The sequence below is a fragment of the Petaurus breviceps genome, unplaced genomic scaffold (genome assembly GCF_028583685.1).
Source record: "Petaurus breviceps papuanus isolate PSGF00001 unplaced genomic scaffold, PetGlider_PUasm1.0 90769, whole genome shotgun sequence".
Taxonomy (NCBI): Eukaryota; Metazoa; Chordata; class Mammalia; order Diprotodontia; family Petauridae; genus Petaurus; species Petaurus breviceps.
In genome coordinates this window covers 17,147,904-17,163,657 of record NW_027187341.1, presented here as the reverse complement: position 1 = coordinate 17,163,657, position 15,754 = coordinate 17,147,904, and the positions used below count along the sequence as shown (strand labels likewise).

Below are 15,754 nucleotides of genomic sequence, written 5' to 3'. Positions count from 1 at the left end.
AATATGCAATGGAGAGATTTTAATTTTCTTCTTTCCACCTCCCTGGTCACTTGTACTGCCTTCATTTTTCTGAATTGCTTCCCATTAATTCCTTTACTTACAAGTGAGAAACCAGGGAGCAAGGCTAATAGAAATTTTAGCTGGAGGCTACTTGAAAACTCTTTGCTTAAACTTTTAATGACAAAAAAGTATCAACAGAAATACTCTTTAGTAAACAAAAAAGTGAGCCAATTACTTTGGAAACAATGTTCAGTCTTATATAGATTACAGTCTGATGAATGGGGGGGGAGGGAGCTCTGAACACCATTTAATGCTGCCTTTTCATTTCATACCAAATTATCACACAAGTCATTTGCCTTTTGACTTTGGATACTTGTACAGTTTAATTTGCAAACAGAATTTCCATAACAAATCGTTTTTAACCAAATCATGTCTTGTAAACTGTTTATAGAAAAACCCAGGGATAAAATGAACTGTTCATTGTGGAAGGCCTTAAATTACATTATTACAGTAGAAAATACAGGAGGTAGAAGATAACTGAAAAGACTAATGCAACATTAGATTCAAATCTATAGCTCCTGTAGCTACTTAAAACATGGTTTTAAAAACTAAACCCAACATTTTTCAGTAACCATAGAAAACAGTTAAAATAAATTTGCCATGAAAGCCCTTATATCATGCTTGATACAGGGAGGTAGGAAGATGTAAGAACCAGAAGGACACATGAGACATGACATTTTATCTACAACTCCTGTTTGCTTTACTGAGCTTGTTGTTTCACAATTCAGTCCCCTTCTTCCGCTTCAGACTCAGATTCTGGAAGAAGAAGAAAAAAGAGGGTCAAAACAAAGAGTCAGACAGAAAATAGAAAGCTTTCACCTAAAACCTTAGATTTTTACTAACTGCAATATAATTCCTAGGCATATAACAAATGCAATAATTTTGTGAAACAAAGCAAGAACTTTTGCTGTCTGAGTCGCAAAGTACCAGCCTTCTTACTACTATGTGACATGAGAAGTCTATTTTAAGTTGTCATGGCAGAGAAAACCGGAGTTTGAAATCAGCATATTGTTAGTCAAGTTTAACTTCAGATAGTATGAGAGTGTAACAAAAAAGAATTCATTTCTAGGGTGCTTTTAAGGTTTACCAAGTATCTTACTTACAACTCTTCCGAAGGATAAACATTAATAAACTGAAAAAAATCAGGGTCAGAAAAGCTAAGTGCTGACTCCAACCAGTGTTTTTTCTATTGTATCTCCCTAAATATGCATGACCAGAAAGGTGCCAACCCATGTCAATTTTCAAACCAAAGTATCTGCAAAGTACCATTTTAAGACAAAACAGTTATGATGCCTATTCTCAGGCTTTTTAATAAAAACTTTCTGTAAATTTTCTTATTTGTCATAAGCCTAACTTATAGTATAAATAATAAAAAGGTACACAATTTTCCATCTTACTGCCTCATGCTAAAAAAGATTTCCTGTTAACAAAATGTGATTTAAAAAACCTATTTGTTGGAAGCAAATGGCTATTTTAAAAGCTATCGGTATATTCTTGCTTTTACAAGTTTTGAATAAAGCAAAAATTCTGTATCCTATAGAACAATGCATGCCCATGAAGATAATGTTAATTTATGGACAATTTTAAACAAACTGCCTTAAAAATGATTAACTCACCTTCTTCAGCATTCTTGAGCCACTCTACAAACTTTTTCATTTGCTCAAGAAAGACACTTTTCCCCTTTGCAACATGTGCATCTTTATACCACTTCAAAATGGGCTCTTCACTCAAGACTTCAGCTATAAAAGAGACCAAAGTTAATTATCAGTTGACTCTGAACCATCCTGCTTCTTTGTGTGGATTTTTAGTGTTAGTGTGCTGACAATTAATTTTTACTGACTTGTTAGGTATTAGATAGTGGGGTAACTGTAAACAAGTTTACTGTATTCTAGGGTTCAAAACTATATACTGAGTAAAGATCTCTGTAAGAATAAAAATTGAGGGGTATCCAGGTGGCGCAGTAAGAGCGCCAGCCCCGGAGTCGGGAGGACCCGGGATCAGTTCCGGCTTCAGATACTTAACACCCACACAAAAAAAACTGGCCGTGCAACCTTGGGCAAGTTACTTAACCCCAATTGCTTAAAAAAAAAAAAAAAGATTCTGGCTACTTCTAAGTGCCAACAGTTTAAATTAAATATCTTTACTGAAAAAAATTCTATACACAATTAGCAAAGGCAGAGTAGAGTGCTTAGGAGAAAGTAAGGAAGACTATCTTCTTGACTTCAAATCTGACCTCAGACACTTACTAGATGTGTGACCTTGGGTATGTTACTTAATCCTGTTTGTCTTAGTTTCTTGTCTGTATAATGAACTGGAGAAGGAAATCGCAAGCCTCTCCAGTATTTTTGGCAAGAAAACTCCAAACAGGGTCACAAAGAGTCAGACACAACTGAGACAACTCAATAAGAAAAGGTGTGACAGAATTCCTCGAAGTGGTCACATTATTTGAATTCACTCAGTATATTTACATTGGTGTGGGAACTACTTAACATTTAATATAATTTTAACTTTGAATAGTGCAAACTCAAATAGATGTGATCACTTCAAGGGATTCATTATTTGTACTATCTGGACCTGGCTAAACACACCAAAAGATGATATAGAAAACCAGGTTGAATTGCATACTTTTAAAAAGATAATATCAACTGGCTTTATCAGGGAAGGAATCTGTGCCAGTCTATATTCACATATGAAACAGTGCTCAATCCCTTAAAAGGATTTGCTATTCATTACAAGGTTTGGTAAAATGGAAATCCCAGCTTCTACTGATGGTTATTATTTTTCTGGGGGAGAGGGGGTGTAAGGCAGTTGGGGACAAATGACTTGCCCAAGGTCACCCAGCTAGTGTCAAGTGTTTGAGGCCGGATTTAAACTCAGGTCCTACAAGTTCAGGATTGGTGCTCCATTCGCTGTGCCACTCAGCTGCCCTGATGGTTATTCTTAGCAGAAAAAAAATCTTGCATAATTTCCTAACTACTAGTAGCTTGGTTTTAATAGGACTCACAAATTTCTTATATTGTTCCTGGGTTCTAGATTTACATAGACCCCAAATCTTTTCCTTGCTGTAATTTCCTGAACTTTTTTTTTGGTTATTTATCCTCTCAATGAAATAACCGCTTCTCACCAAACCTATTATATTTTCCATGAATACTTCTAAATTGGGTTTCATTATAATTTTCTCCCAAGATTTACTAATTATACTCAGTTCTTTATTTTACCTTATGTTTCCGCTAACTTCTTCCTTCAGTGTTTATGATTACTTTTTATTTTATGTTTACAATTATGGGAATATTGTAGCTTAACTAATGATTCCTTTGTGGTTTTTGCTTCTTTTAATCCATACTTTTTTCACTGTAGGTAAGGAATTTCCTTTCTAAAATAACTTTCAGCTGTCTTATAACCTCTCAAACTGTTTTGAGAAATTTGAGTCTTTCAAATATTAAGAGCAAATTCTAGCCAAACATTCTCTAAAGGAAGTTAAAACCTTAAGGAATTCTATGACTTCGTTTTATATTTGGAGCAAATAAGAAAAACCCCAAACCAAAACAAACCCATTTAACCAAGGAGCTACCATAGAGAAGCTATTTTATAATGGAAACAAAATTCTTTTTAAGTATGAAAATATTAGTATATGCCTTAGGAGACAGAAGTCAGCAATTCCCCCTCCTCTCCACCCTTGAGAACAGGGACTGTCTTTTGCCTCTTTTTGTACTCTTAGCACTTAGTACATAGCAGGTACTTCATAATGTTTAATGACCAACTGAGAAGGTTGGATTCAATAATCTCTAATGGTTCCCCCTTTTCTAGTTCTAGATCTATGTTACTTAGAAATCAGGAAGTTCCTTTTCAGTTTTAAGTCTCAGATCCTGAGAAGTTAAAGGGGTCTTTGTCCTAAAGGAAATAGCATAAATGCACATAACATGCAGCTCTTCTTCTCAGAAGTCAAATTCTAGCTTTTATCCCTGTTGACTATTGGATTTTCACCTTGGGCAACTATCGAAATCACTCCACAGTAAGGTTTTAGTGTGGCTTGAAAAGCCACTTGAAAAGAATATTTTTTTTCCAATTTCAAGAGCTTATGAAAGTTGGTTAAGATATTAACACTTTGTAATCTTGGTCTAGCAAGTCTTCTGGTGATAAGTGCTTTAACAAAATCAGCTTGAAATTAAACAGCACAATCACTTGTCAAGGATTCTTGTTTATGGAAGGGCAGAACAAACCACCAAGGTATCCTTCCTATATTAACCTTCTGTGATTCTGTAGTAGTCAATTGCTAAGACTCAATACAGCAACTGGAATGGGAACTTAGGTATTGGACTCAAAATGAAAATTCTGAAGAGTTCCTTATGAAATTATGATTAAATCAGTTTCCTTAAGTTAAGGCTGCAGCATTGCTGCATAATATTTTTAACATTCTCCCTCATAAACTTTATTTTTATTTTTTTGCCTTTTGGAGAGCAATTGGGGTTAAGTAAGTTGTCCAAGGTTACATGGCTAGTGTTTTTGTGTGGGTGTTAAGTGTCTGAGGCCGGAACCAAACTCAAACTCGGGTCCTCCTGACTCCAGGGCTGGCGCTTTACTCACTGCACCACCTAGCCGCCCCTCCCTCATAAACTTTTAAATAACATCTCATAGGATCAAAAAGTAGCAAGGCATGGGGCAGGGCAAGACTTCCTGGCTCATGCCTGCTATGTAACCCTGGGCAAGGTCATTTAACTTCAGTGCCCCAGGAAACTCTTCAAGGTTATACATGACAGAGAAACTGTCAACCTGAATGGAAACAGAGAAGTTTTCCAATCAGGGAATTGTCTATATGGGTGACATCATGGGTACAATCTGTTTGTAGGATCCCAGATTTAAAGCTCATCTAGAACAACTCCTTCATTTGATAGAGGAGGAAACAGGATTGCGACAGGGGAAGTCACTTGCCTAAGGCCACAGGAGTAAAAGTGGTTGAGCTGGGAGACTGGAAGCCAAGTCCTAATTTGAATCCACTGCTCTTTCCTCTATTCTCAACTCTTGTTTCAATGAAATTTTTTCAAGTGCATACAAATGTTGCTAAAGTCCTCGGATCATGAGCAAATACTAAAAATGGGTCTCAATGGGTTTTTAAAATATATCCTCTGAAGACCTTAAATTACCTTTATAAAAAAGCACCACAATTTTCTGGAAGGCTTTCATGAAGTGAATGTTGTCATAACAGTACTCCTGAATCTTCAGTAACAGAGTCAGCTCAGACTGACCTTGAGTAGTAAAGGCAGCAAGTAGAGGGCTATATTGCTTTAAAAGAAAGAGAGAGAAAAGTTATCATAAAGATACTAAAATACAAGTTTATAGCTGAATAACATAAGTTGCAATTCAATGACTGTGACTTTTAAAAACAGTGAAGAGAAATAAGCTTGCCAGACTGCAAAACACTGAAGTCTAAACAAAGTGAGGGAAAAGCTTAAAATAATGCAATTTCAAATATTAAAAACTGGTGGACACACCATTGATACTTCACTGCCACCAAAACTCAAATTAGTAATTTTTTTTACAGGTCACAGATGCGAGAATATTTTTATAAAATTGTCTCTAACATCTCTCCTGCTCTAAATCCTTGAACATCCAAAAGATATAACAGTTGTCCACTCCACTGCCACAGTTCAATAAACTTTTCAGCCGCCTTTGCTTATTTTTGCCTACTTTTAAAAGCAACACAACTTTTCAAAGTCTAAGAAAGTTCCAAAGTCAGTGTTTACAACGAATTTCTCCATATGGTCTCCCTTTGATAATCTCTCCCACAGCAGTCCATATTGTAATTTTATTTGGTGTAACAAAATCAAAGTTATAAGGGGTGAGGTCCCCTAAGTCAATGAGAGAACCGTCTTATAATAAAGTTGCATGAACAATGGCTTTATAAAGTCAGGGTTTTTCAGTCCATACCTTCAAATGCTTGATGGCTTGCTCTGCTACCAGCTCCTCCTTTTTGTTCCACTCCACAGTGCTCATTACACTCGACCAGACTATGCCTATAACGATCTGTTCTGGGATATTGTTTTTCTTCATCTCCTCCTTGACATACAAAATTATCTGCAAAAGTATCCCAAGTTCAGTAGGAGAAATCAATTCTGGCTTTTAAATATGTTTAACTTTAAGCTGGTTATTTAAATCTGCAGATTTCCTGTATCTGTTCTCCAGGCAAGTGCCAAATCACAGACCATGTTCTGAAGTTAAAGGGAACCTCAGATCACTTAGCCTAACACCTTTTTCAATATCCAGGAGAAAACTGAGCCTTAAACAGTCAAGTGATTTGAAGATAGTCACGGTTATAAGTAAGCAGTAAAGCCATGACAAAATCTGAGCCTCCCGAGCCATTTTCTATTATGATGTCTCTAACAACAGCAATATTGTAGGAAGAGCAACTGTGAATGACTTAGCTTTTCTTCTCAGCAATACAATAATCCAAGACTATTCCAAAGGACTCAAGATGAAAAATGCCATCCACCTTCTGATAAAGAACTGATGGAGTATTTGCATGCTGATAGAAACAAAGTTTGTGTTTTAGTGTGTGCCCCCTGTTTTCTTTAACAACATGACTAGTATGGAAATGTTTTGCATGACCTATATCAAAATGGTTGCCTTCCCAAGGGGGGGGAGAGAAGGAAAAGAATCTGGAATTCAGAATTTTTTAAGACGAAGGTTAAAAATTGTGGTATTTTAAAAAAATATGTAATTGGGGGGCAGCTAGGTGGCACAGTGAATAGAGCACTGGCCCTGGAGTCAGGAGGACCTAAGTTCAAATCTGGCCTCAGACACTCAACACAAAAACTAGCTGTGTGACCTTGGGCAAGTCACTTAACCCCAACTGCCCTCCAAAAAGCAAAAAACAAGTCTTTGTTAGAATTTTAAAGTTCTGGGGGGCAGAGCCAAGGTGTCAGTAGAATTCTAAAGTTCACACTGGCCCTCAGAAATACACTAACTGAATATGCAGGAGATATGAGTTAATTAGGAAAAAAAAACTCAAGTCAATTCTTAATTATTTACACTAAAAGGAGTGAATAACATTAAGAATAGCAATGGACTGTTGAAGTGAAAGATACAATCATGGAACAGTCATAGAATTCCTTAATGTTAAGGAATTCTTACCTCCAGAGAAAATGGAACTCTTAGCAGAAAGAAGAATGATATTATAAGAAAACTTGTAGAACATTTCTTAAAAAAGGGAAAAATTAATCACTGTAATAGAGGACACAAAAAATAACATGAATCAAAAGAAGTGGAAAAAAGATCAGAATATATAAAAAAAAAACTAAGGACAGAACGACCAGAATTAAAGTTACAGTTTTCTCAAAGGCAAATGGATGACCAGAAATAACTTACATCCTTAAATGGATCACCACGTGACATCTGTTCTTGAAGTTCTTTCTGTAGCTCTTTACGAGCTCCTATGGTTTGCTGGTTCCGAACATACTCAGAAAGTTCTTTTAGACCTGCTTCGGTAAAATATTTTGTGAAGTGCTCAACACTTTGTTTGTTAGCAGGAAAAAGTTCCTGAAATAAAATGTTAAATCAGCTATTAGTTTCCCTGAGCTTGCCTCCTAAGACTAATAAGAGAAAAAAAAATCTTTACACTGATTTATATTCATTTGAAAATAGGGACAATCCATATACCATCAGTCTGTTGTCCATGCTGACTTTTCGAAGACTAGCAGCTACGGCATTGATATCTTTTTCATTTATCCATGATTTAAACAGCTTTACGGCAAAGGCCGCTGAAACGCCTACAAAAAATTAAAAGAGAACTTTATATTAAAAATAAAAAGTATTCCTTAAACTAAGGATTAAAGAATAAAAGATTACACAGAGAAGAAACAACCAAAGCATGAAAACTATTAAAGTTAAATATGCCACATTTAGAAAAACATAAACATTTCTAAAACCAGCTGCCACCCATTTCTCACTATCCCATAAACCTCATACCTTGAGTTAAACAAAAAGACAATTGCAAAGTAAAATAAATTACCTTCTTTAACCAAATTTTCATTATAAAGGCTGTTAAGAATGGATGCATTAAGTGTCCCATTGGCCAGAAGAACCCCAGTCAACATGGCCAGTTTGTTCCTCTCAGACTCTGAGAAACCCTTTAAGAACAGCAGCAGCTGTAGGAAGAGATGATAAGCATGTGTGAGTGAGGCTGCAGACTTCGCGTCCCCGAGGTCCTCGTGGTTCCCCGTTTAAATTCCTCTTGCCGAAGCCTACCCCAGGATTTCCACCCCTTTCCCTTAATTCTGTGAAACACTGACAGCAAACAGAAGCAAAATTCTATTTAGAACAGATATCACAAACGAAGAATGAGATGCTAACGTAGCATGGATCTAGAAAACAACAAGGTTTATTCTTTTAGTTGTTTTTCCTTGTCTTCCTTCACTAAAAGACCCTTTCCTTAATGGTTGTAAATTCTGATACAATTCAACTACCAAATACGTGCTGTATAAACTTCCTAAAACTAAAATCTCAGCATTGCAGGGATAACTGAATTAGAAAGCAAAATTCATTTCATTACAAGTTCTTAAGAACTTGCTGAGTCACAAAAATACCTTCATATCAAAACTATTCTTCCTACCTTTTTAACTTCATCCTCAAATCCCTTTTCAAGGTATTTGTATCGCCTGATTAACTTGTTGAATACCTAGGAAGAGAATTAGTTGTTTATTAGTAGTAGTATAATTTCATGAATACCAATGTGAACAGGATGCATACCACACTTTTTATCCCCCACCTATGCTCCTTATAGAACCAACAAACTTGGAAGGGGCCTCCCAGACAATCTATCGAGCCCGTGACTTCTTTACTGGAAGGGTCAGTGAACTTGGGTTTTCTTTTTAAAATAAAATAATTTAAAAAAAATTAAAAAAAGATGTATGCTTTATAACAGAATCAACACACCGAGTCATGTTTTACTTCTTTGAGAGGAAAACTTCTGATTGGTTAGCAATTCATTTTTAAAAGGCACCAATAAAGACAATTACTGGGTCTGCAACTAGAATTTTACTAGTTCAAAGACTATCTGGTGAGGAAATTCCTTCTACTAATAAAATGGTTGAGCAGCTGCCCTGCTTGTCTGTGGTACTGAGAGCTAATTTTCTCCACTTGTCTAGGACCACAGTCACTATCTGAATCCAGGTCCTCTTCCTCCTGAATGAGCCCAGGCTCATCTCTCTATCCATAAGAAATACTTCCAAAAATAAATATAAAATACAGTTACATGCAGAATAAATCCCACCCTGAAAAATAACACTTAGAAAGAAACTGGAGGAGAGGGAACACACCAGAGCAAAAAGGAAACTGTAGTTTCCCACTATTTTAACCAATGTATTTTTAAAAAGATTTTTCTACCTTTAAAAGTTTTACCTCTTCATGAATTCTCAAAAATGAAAAAAAAATTGATAATAACCTACCACTGAAAAACTATTTCCAAACATCTATAGTCTATTAATAACGCCTCAAAAATAAGGAATCCCTTAAGTGTAAACCAGACTCAATATGATTTGTTAAAACAACATAATTTGTGGATTCATAAAGATTAAATTCTTACCTGAGCAAAGGCTTGCATGGTCTCTAGGTCTTCTTGTGCTGCAAATACACAGACATCTGTGCGCATCATGTCATCTGCCAGTGTACCACCTGGGGCTGAGATATATTTAACACATATAACATAATTTTGGTAACCCAAATAAATATTAAAGTAACTTTACACAAAATTTTTCCAATCTCTTTTAAAGGGCAGCAGCAAAATGAAAAATATAATGGGAAAAGTCACAAAACTATGTGGTAATAGTAGGGTTGAAAACAGCTAACTGAGCCCTAGCTTTAGCAAATTAAATGCCAGAATGTAAATGGACCAGTATGACAAAGACCAGTGGAGTCTACCCTATTCTAGTTTTGACAGAGTCAGATTTAGATGAAAAAGCATTAATAAAAGCGTATTATGTTTGTTAAAGTAGTTAACTTTTATAAATTGAAAAAGTTGTAATTTTAAAACTTCTTAGGGGAATTCAAACAATCAATTACCCTGGGACCTTTAAAATGTGAATAAGCAAAAAACCTGAAGGCTAGAAGATGCAATGGTCTAATTAGGAATCCAATTCTACATTAAAAAATGATTAAACTATTATACTATTAATGAACTAAGATTTTCTTAATTGGGGCAGCTAGGTGGTGAAGTGAATAAAGCACCAGCCCTGGAGTCAGGAGGACCTGAGTTCAAATCAGACACATAACACAAAACTAGCCGTGTGACCTTAGGCAAGTCACTTAACCCCAATTGCCCTACCTTCCCCTCTCCAAAAAGAAACAAAAAACACCAAAAAAACAAAGATTTGCTTAATCATAGAAATTTCATTAAGCTCACTAAAGTACCCTGAAAAGTTCAGATATTTACTAATATTAAAAATTAATTATTACAAATCTCCTGTATGCTTTCAGAGTGGACATTAATTTTAAAAATGAAAATTGAAATAAAAAACATTATTATTAACCCCAAACCATGTGGCATTTTACACCAAAAACTGACCTTCCAGTTTACACTTACTCCACAATCCTTCCTATAAATTATATTGTCTATTAACACTATATACAGAGGTAGCATGGATGTAATACACAGATTTTAGTAAAATATGAGAACTGAAAAGGAACTACAGAAGAATGAATCAGCTACTTTTCCAGATGAAAGCTGAAAATACTAATTTTGGATACTTGGTAAAGAATATACCAAGTCCCTGAAGTAAAAACTCAACAGATCAATTCTCATAATTGAGGAAAATAAACCAGGTGGTCACCATGCCTAGGTGGTGGGGTACAATTAACAAACAGACTCAGTTACTAAGAGTCAATTCTGTTTAGTGAATGAAAGGCATGACCTATCCCACAATTTTAAAAATGACCCCAATTTATAATGGTTCATTGAAGCACAGAACACGAGATTTGGAGTCAGAGTGACCAAGGTTTGAATCCTACGTAAACTCTATGCACCTCAGTTTTATCTGTAAAACGGGGATCAACAATACCGGCAGTACCTAAGGTACCTCATAAGGATTCTGAGCCTTAAAATTTGAGACTGTATGGAAAGTACTTTATAAATTTTAGCTATGATTGTTATAAGTAACTGATAAAGGACTAATAAGTCTAAGCATATAGTGAAAAAAAAATACAAACATGAAAAGAACAGGGCTAACCTGTGATGGGTTATCAAAAGCACTAAACAGAGTTGCAATAATTAAAGTTCATATTCTGGGCATTCAAGTCTATATATTGATGTCATCCAAGAGAACCACTTACCCAGCATGCCACCAGCCACCAGAATGTCAAAGAGTGTTTCTGCATATCGGCGATAATCAAGTTTTGCCCCAGAAGCATCAAGAAATTTTGCTACTGCTTCCAAATCAGTGCCAGTTTCAGTTAAACCTTGAATAATACAGTCCTGAAACTGAGTAGGGTCAAACCTCTCTTTTTCATCTGAAATAAAAAACATCCAGTTTAGATAAATCCCCCAAATTACAATGAAAGCAGCCAAGTCCTTCTCCAAAATAAATGAATAAATGGAGTCCTCTCTATTTATAATATTCATAACATTGTTCCAACCTATTCTCACTACTCTCCTCCATGGAACCCAACAAGACTAAGCATACTGTTCCTAGAATACCCAAGTCTTTGCTACTAATAGTTCTCACCTAGGAGGACCTCCCCTGACCTTATCCTATTGGTTAAATCCTAGGAAGCCTTGGTGGAGAAGGCAGAACTCTTAACTTGGCTCTGACCAACCCAGTTCTTAAAGCTGTTCCACCAAACCCCTCCAACTTCTAAAAGCATCACTGCCAGTACTATTCACTCAGTACTTATAGTCTGCCATACTTAAACACACCTACGATATCCCTCTCCTCCCAAGGAAGAGAATGTCATTTTTTTAGCTAGCTACCCTCTTTTGTAATCTTGACTTTTTAAAAGCACTGGCATTATTCTAAGGCTACATCTGTTCCAGATAAAATCTGAAAATACAGTATTTGGGGGAAAAGCCCACCATAAACTAAAAAACAAAACAAATAACCTCCCAACCCCTTTCTCTGAATAATTGAGTAACTCATATGGTAAAATATTATGACAAGGGTATATATAATACACTGTACCTTCCTCAAATATTAGGGGACCTACCAACTGAAGCAAATGACGTGCACCCCCATTCTAGGAATTGTATTATTCTTTATGTAGAGATGATACTATTCATCTATATAACCAGTTTATTCAATTTGCATGCTCCTTTCCTCATTAGCGGTGATAGTCATCAACAAGTTTTAGGTTTAATTCCTCTGAAACACTTTTTTATCTGCCTCTCCTCTCCTAAAGTATGAGAGGAGACCCCAGTGAGTTAGGGATACTGATTTTGTTCAAAGAATAAAACAAAACTTTTACAGACTTGAGATCTAACCTATACCTTGGTCTCTACTATCACAAAAGAACTAGTGATCCACAGTACCATAAAATAAAGCATCATTCAGAACTCGCAGTTATTATACCTACCCAAAAAAACCAAGAAAAAACGACTACAGCCTCTTGACAAAGCGCTAGGTTCAAATCCATGCCACTAATTTACTGTGTTGAGCAAGACACCTACTTATCCTTTCTATGCCTTGATTCTGCATCTCTAAAATGGGGTTTATCATATGCCCTACCTACTTATTTTACAGGATTAGAGAATCAATAATTATTTTATATAAAAGTGCTTAATAATAATAATAACAATAGCTAACATTTATAGTGCTTACTATGTGCCAAGCACTGGGCTAAGCGCTTTACAATGATTAATTTTATTTCAGCTTCACAACAATCCTGGGAGGCAAGTACTATTATTATCCCAATTTTACAGATGAGGAAACTGAGAAAGAGCTTTGACTTGCTCAGGGTCACATAGCTGTTAAATGCCTTTGGTCATTAAAACTCAGGTCTTCCTGACTCCAGGCCAAATGCTCAATCCACCATGAAACTAAGCTGGCTTTAGAAAAGAAGTTCAAATATGAATCGCTCTATTGCCAGCAAAGGTCCAAGATCACTACTCTATACTATTAATTGTAGCAGTTCACATTTATGCAATGCTTTAAGCTTTCTAAAGCATTTTACATATTATTTTGTTTGATCTTTAGTGGCAAATGAAGTAAAAAAAAAAATGCTCATTACAAATCATATAAAATAAAAAATAAATGTGTAGAATTCTCACGATTTTGAAAGACTTCCCCTTGTACAGGTGATCTCTCAAAGGGCACCCCTTCCTGATCACTGTATTTCAGAATCTCTACCTTCTTTCAAGGCTCAACTTTATGTGTTACTTCTAGGAAAAGTATTCCCAATTCCCCTTCTACAGGGCTTTTACCTAAGAGCAGTAGATATAGCATAGGATTTGAAATCCATAAGACCTCTTGGGCAATCATGTATGCATATTTAAGCATTTAAATGTTGTGTATCTTTCTATTAGCTGTGTAAGCAAGCTCCTTGAGGACAGGATTTTTTTGGGGGGAGGGGAAGGGGTCTTTTGCTTTGCATGTTATGCACTTAATAAATGTTTGTTGGACTGGACAAAACGTAAGAAACAACAACAAATTACATACATACTAGGCAGTGAAGTTGTACAGAATACCCATTTAAAAAAAAGCAGTCAACTAATTCTATTAAAAAAAAAAAATAACATTGAATAACAGGAGTATTTCTCCAAAATGTTTTGGGTGATGATTAAACAACACATTTCATGACAGCAGCACAATAGTGGTACTTCCCTGAGAATAGGAAGTCTACCCAGAATTTTTACACATCTGAGCATCCCACCCAAACACTGTATTAAGTTTGAGTAACAATAATCTAAACTGAAATCCCTAGCTAAAAAAATACAATTCACAAATATTTTAAAATACACACAAACTAGTAGAATTGCTAAACTCCTTAGATGTGTGAACACAAAAGTCAAGAAGCTATAAGAAAACCAGAATGCAAACTTTTTGGATAAAGCTAAAATCTGTTTATTAGTCAACAAGGAACTTCAGATTAAAAAGAAAACCTATGGTACTTGTCAAATTGAGCCAAAGATAACATCTGCATCAAATCTTAAAAAGAAAAAAGTGAGGATGGAAAATGTTAAAAGGAGTACAAAAAACCAGAAACAGGAAAACGTTACTTACCTCTTTTTCTAGTTTTAAAACGCTGGCCTGATAGCGTTGGCTTTTGCTGCTTTTGATTATTCATAAAAGACACCCTGGGAAAGAGAAACATGTTCTTCAAAATGACAAACAAGCACTTTTCCTTTAAAAAAAAAAGGCAGGAGAAATTTCTGGGCTTAACCATTTAAAAGCCGAGAGCAATGGAGATCCCTGCAGAGTTTGGGATTGTGTATGCATGTATACTTCAGAACTCCAAAGACCTAAAGTCCTTTGTGGCAGGATTGTGAAATAGTCCTTTTGCAGGTTAGCATGCCAGGCGTGCAAGCACTAGGCCTCACACATGTGGACAAAGCTCAACTTTCTCTTTAAGACTGTCCAACACCCTCCGGAACGCCTCGGAGTGCACTTGGACAGTTTAGCCCCCTCTCCCCCAGCCCAGAGGCAGGCGTTCCCCAGACTCTAAGGCTCTGGAGGGGGATGGATCCGGGCAAATCTGGCCCCCAGCAGCACGGCCTGCTCCTTCCTGTCATCCCACCCTAGGGCAACACCTTCACCTTCCCGGTCGCTGCAGCTAGATGCACGCCCCCCACCCCACGCCCCAGGGGCTCCAGACAGCGACCGAGCTGAGACCCCCCCCCCCCCCCCCCCCAGCAGCTGGGGACGGGAAGTCCCCTGCCCCCCGGGCACGGCACGTGTCTGTCGCCCCCTCTCCTGGGCCGAGGGCTAGGCAGGGGGAGCCGGTCACCACCTCCGAGGCGACACCACAGTCCCCTGCATCCCTTCCCCCACTGACCCCGTAGCCGGCGGCGGCCGCCGCAGCGAGCGGATCACAGGCGCCGAAGCGCTCCGCGCCGGGGCCCCCGCCGCCCCGTACATCCGCCTCCCCTCCAGCAGTAGCAGCGGCGGCGGCGGAGGTGGCGGCGGCGGCGGCTCCGGCTCCTCCGCCCCGCCCGCCGGCCCGGAACCCCCCACGCGTACGACACTCAACAGAGGCCGCGGCGGCTTTGTTACCCAGGCCGGTCCCGGGCGGGGTCACACAGCGCGGGGCCAGGCGATGGCGACCAGGCCAGGCTCCGGCCGCCGTCCCCTCCCTCCCACCGCCTCACCTTCCCCAGGCGCGGCTCCGAATCCAGGTCCCGGCTCCGACCGGGCCTGGCCTCATGCGGCCGCCGCCACTACCCTCACCACCGCAGGCCGGGTCCCCGCCGCCTTCCCACCTAGGCACGGAAGGGCCAGGCGGCCTGCCTTCCAACTGCCCCGCTGCCCCGGGGGCCGAGGACGGCCTCGGCTTACCGAATTTAAGGCGGAGAGAAAAGAGCCAGAAATTCCCGAGGTGGCGGTAACTGCGGCGGTGGCTCCTCTGCGACCGGAACTAACGCGAAGAGGAGGGAGGAGGAGGTGCCACCCCCCCTCCTCAGCCCGTCTCATATCGCGAGACCTCCTCTCCCTCTCCCTCCTCTCCCTCTCCCTCCTCCTCCACCTCCTCCTTCTCCTCTTTCCCCTTCCCACCCAGC

The 15,754-nt window shown here is 38.4% G+C and overlaps 1 protein-coding gene across 1 annotated transcript in view; it reads right to left on the bottom strand.

Annotated features, from left to right (window-relative positions):
- BZW1 (basic leucine zipper and W2 domains 1) overlaps positions 1 to 15,675 on the bottom strand; it is a 16,516-nt gene extending 841 nt beyond the window's left edge. Inside the window, exons 1-12 of the mRNA XM_069068737.1 lie at positions 15,534 to 15,675; positions 14,262 to 14,335; positions 11,380 to 11,556; positions 9,638 to 9,732; positions 8,666 to 8,731; positions 8,066 to 8,201; positions 7,714 to 7,823; positions 7,423 to 7,593; positions 5,986 to 6,132; positions 5,202 to 5,340; positions 1,677 to 1,799; positions 1 to 816 (exon numbers count right to left, since the gene is read on the bottom strand). The exon at positions 1 to 816 is cut by the window's left edge and continues 841 nt beyond it. Coding sequence (XP_068924838.1) covers positions 785 to 816; positions 1,677 to 1,799; positions 5,202 to 5,340; positions 5,986 to 6,132; positions 7,423 to 7,593; positions 7,714 to 7,823; positions 8,066 to 8,201; positions 8,666 to 8,731; positions 9,638 to 9,732; positions 11,380 to 11,556; positions 14,262 to 14,325 — 1,260 coding nt within the window. The 5' untranslated portion in view covers positions 14,326 to 14,335; positions 15,534 to 15,675 and the 3' untranslated portion in view covers positions 1 to 784. The remainder of the gene's footprint in view (positions 817 to 1,676; positions 1,800 to 5,201; positions 5,341 to 5,985; positions 6,133 to 7,422; positions 7,594 to 7,713; positions 7,824 to 8,065; positions 8,202 to 8,665; positions 8,732 to 9,637; positions 9,733 to 11,379; positions 11,557 to 14,261; positions 14,336 to 15,533) is intronic.
- Positions 15,676 to 15,754: the final 79 nt, after the last annotated feature.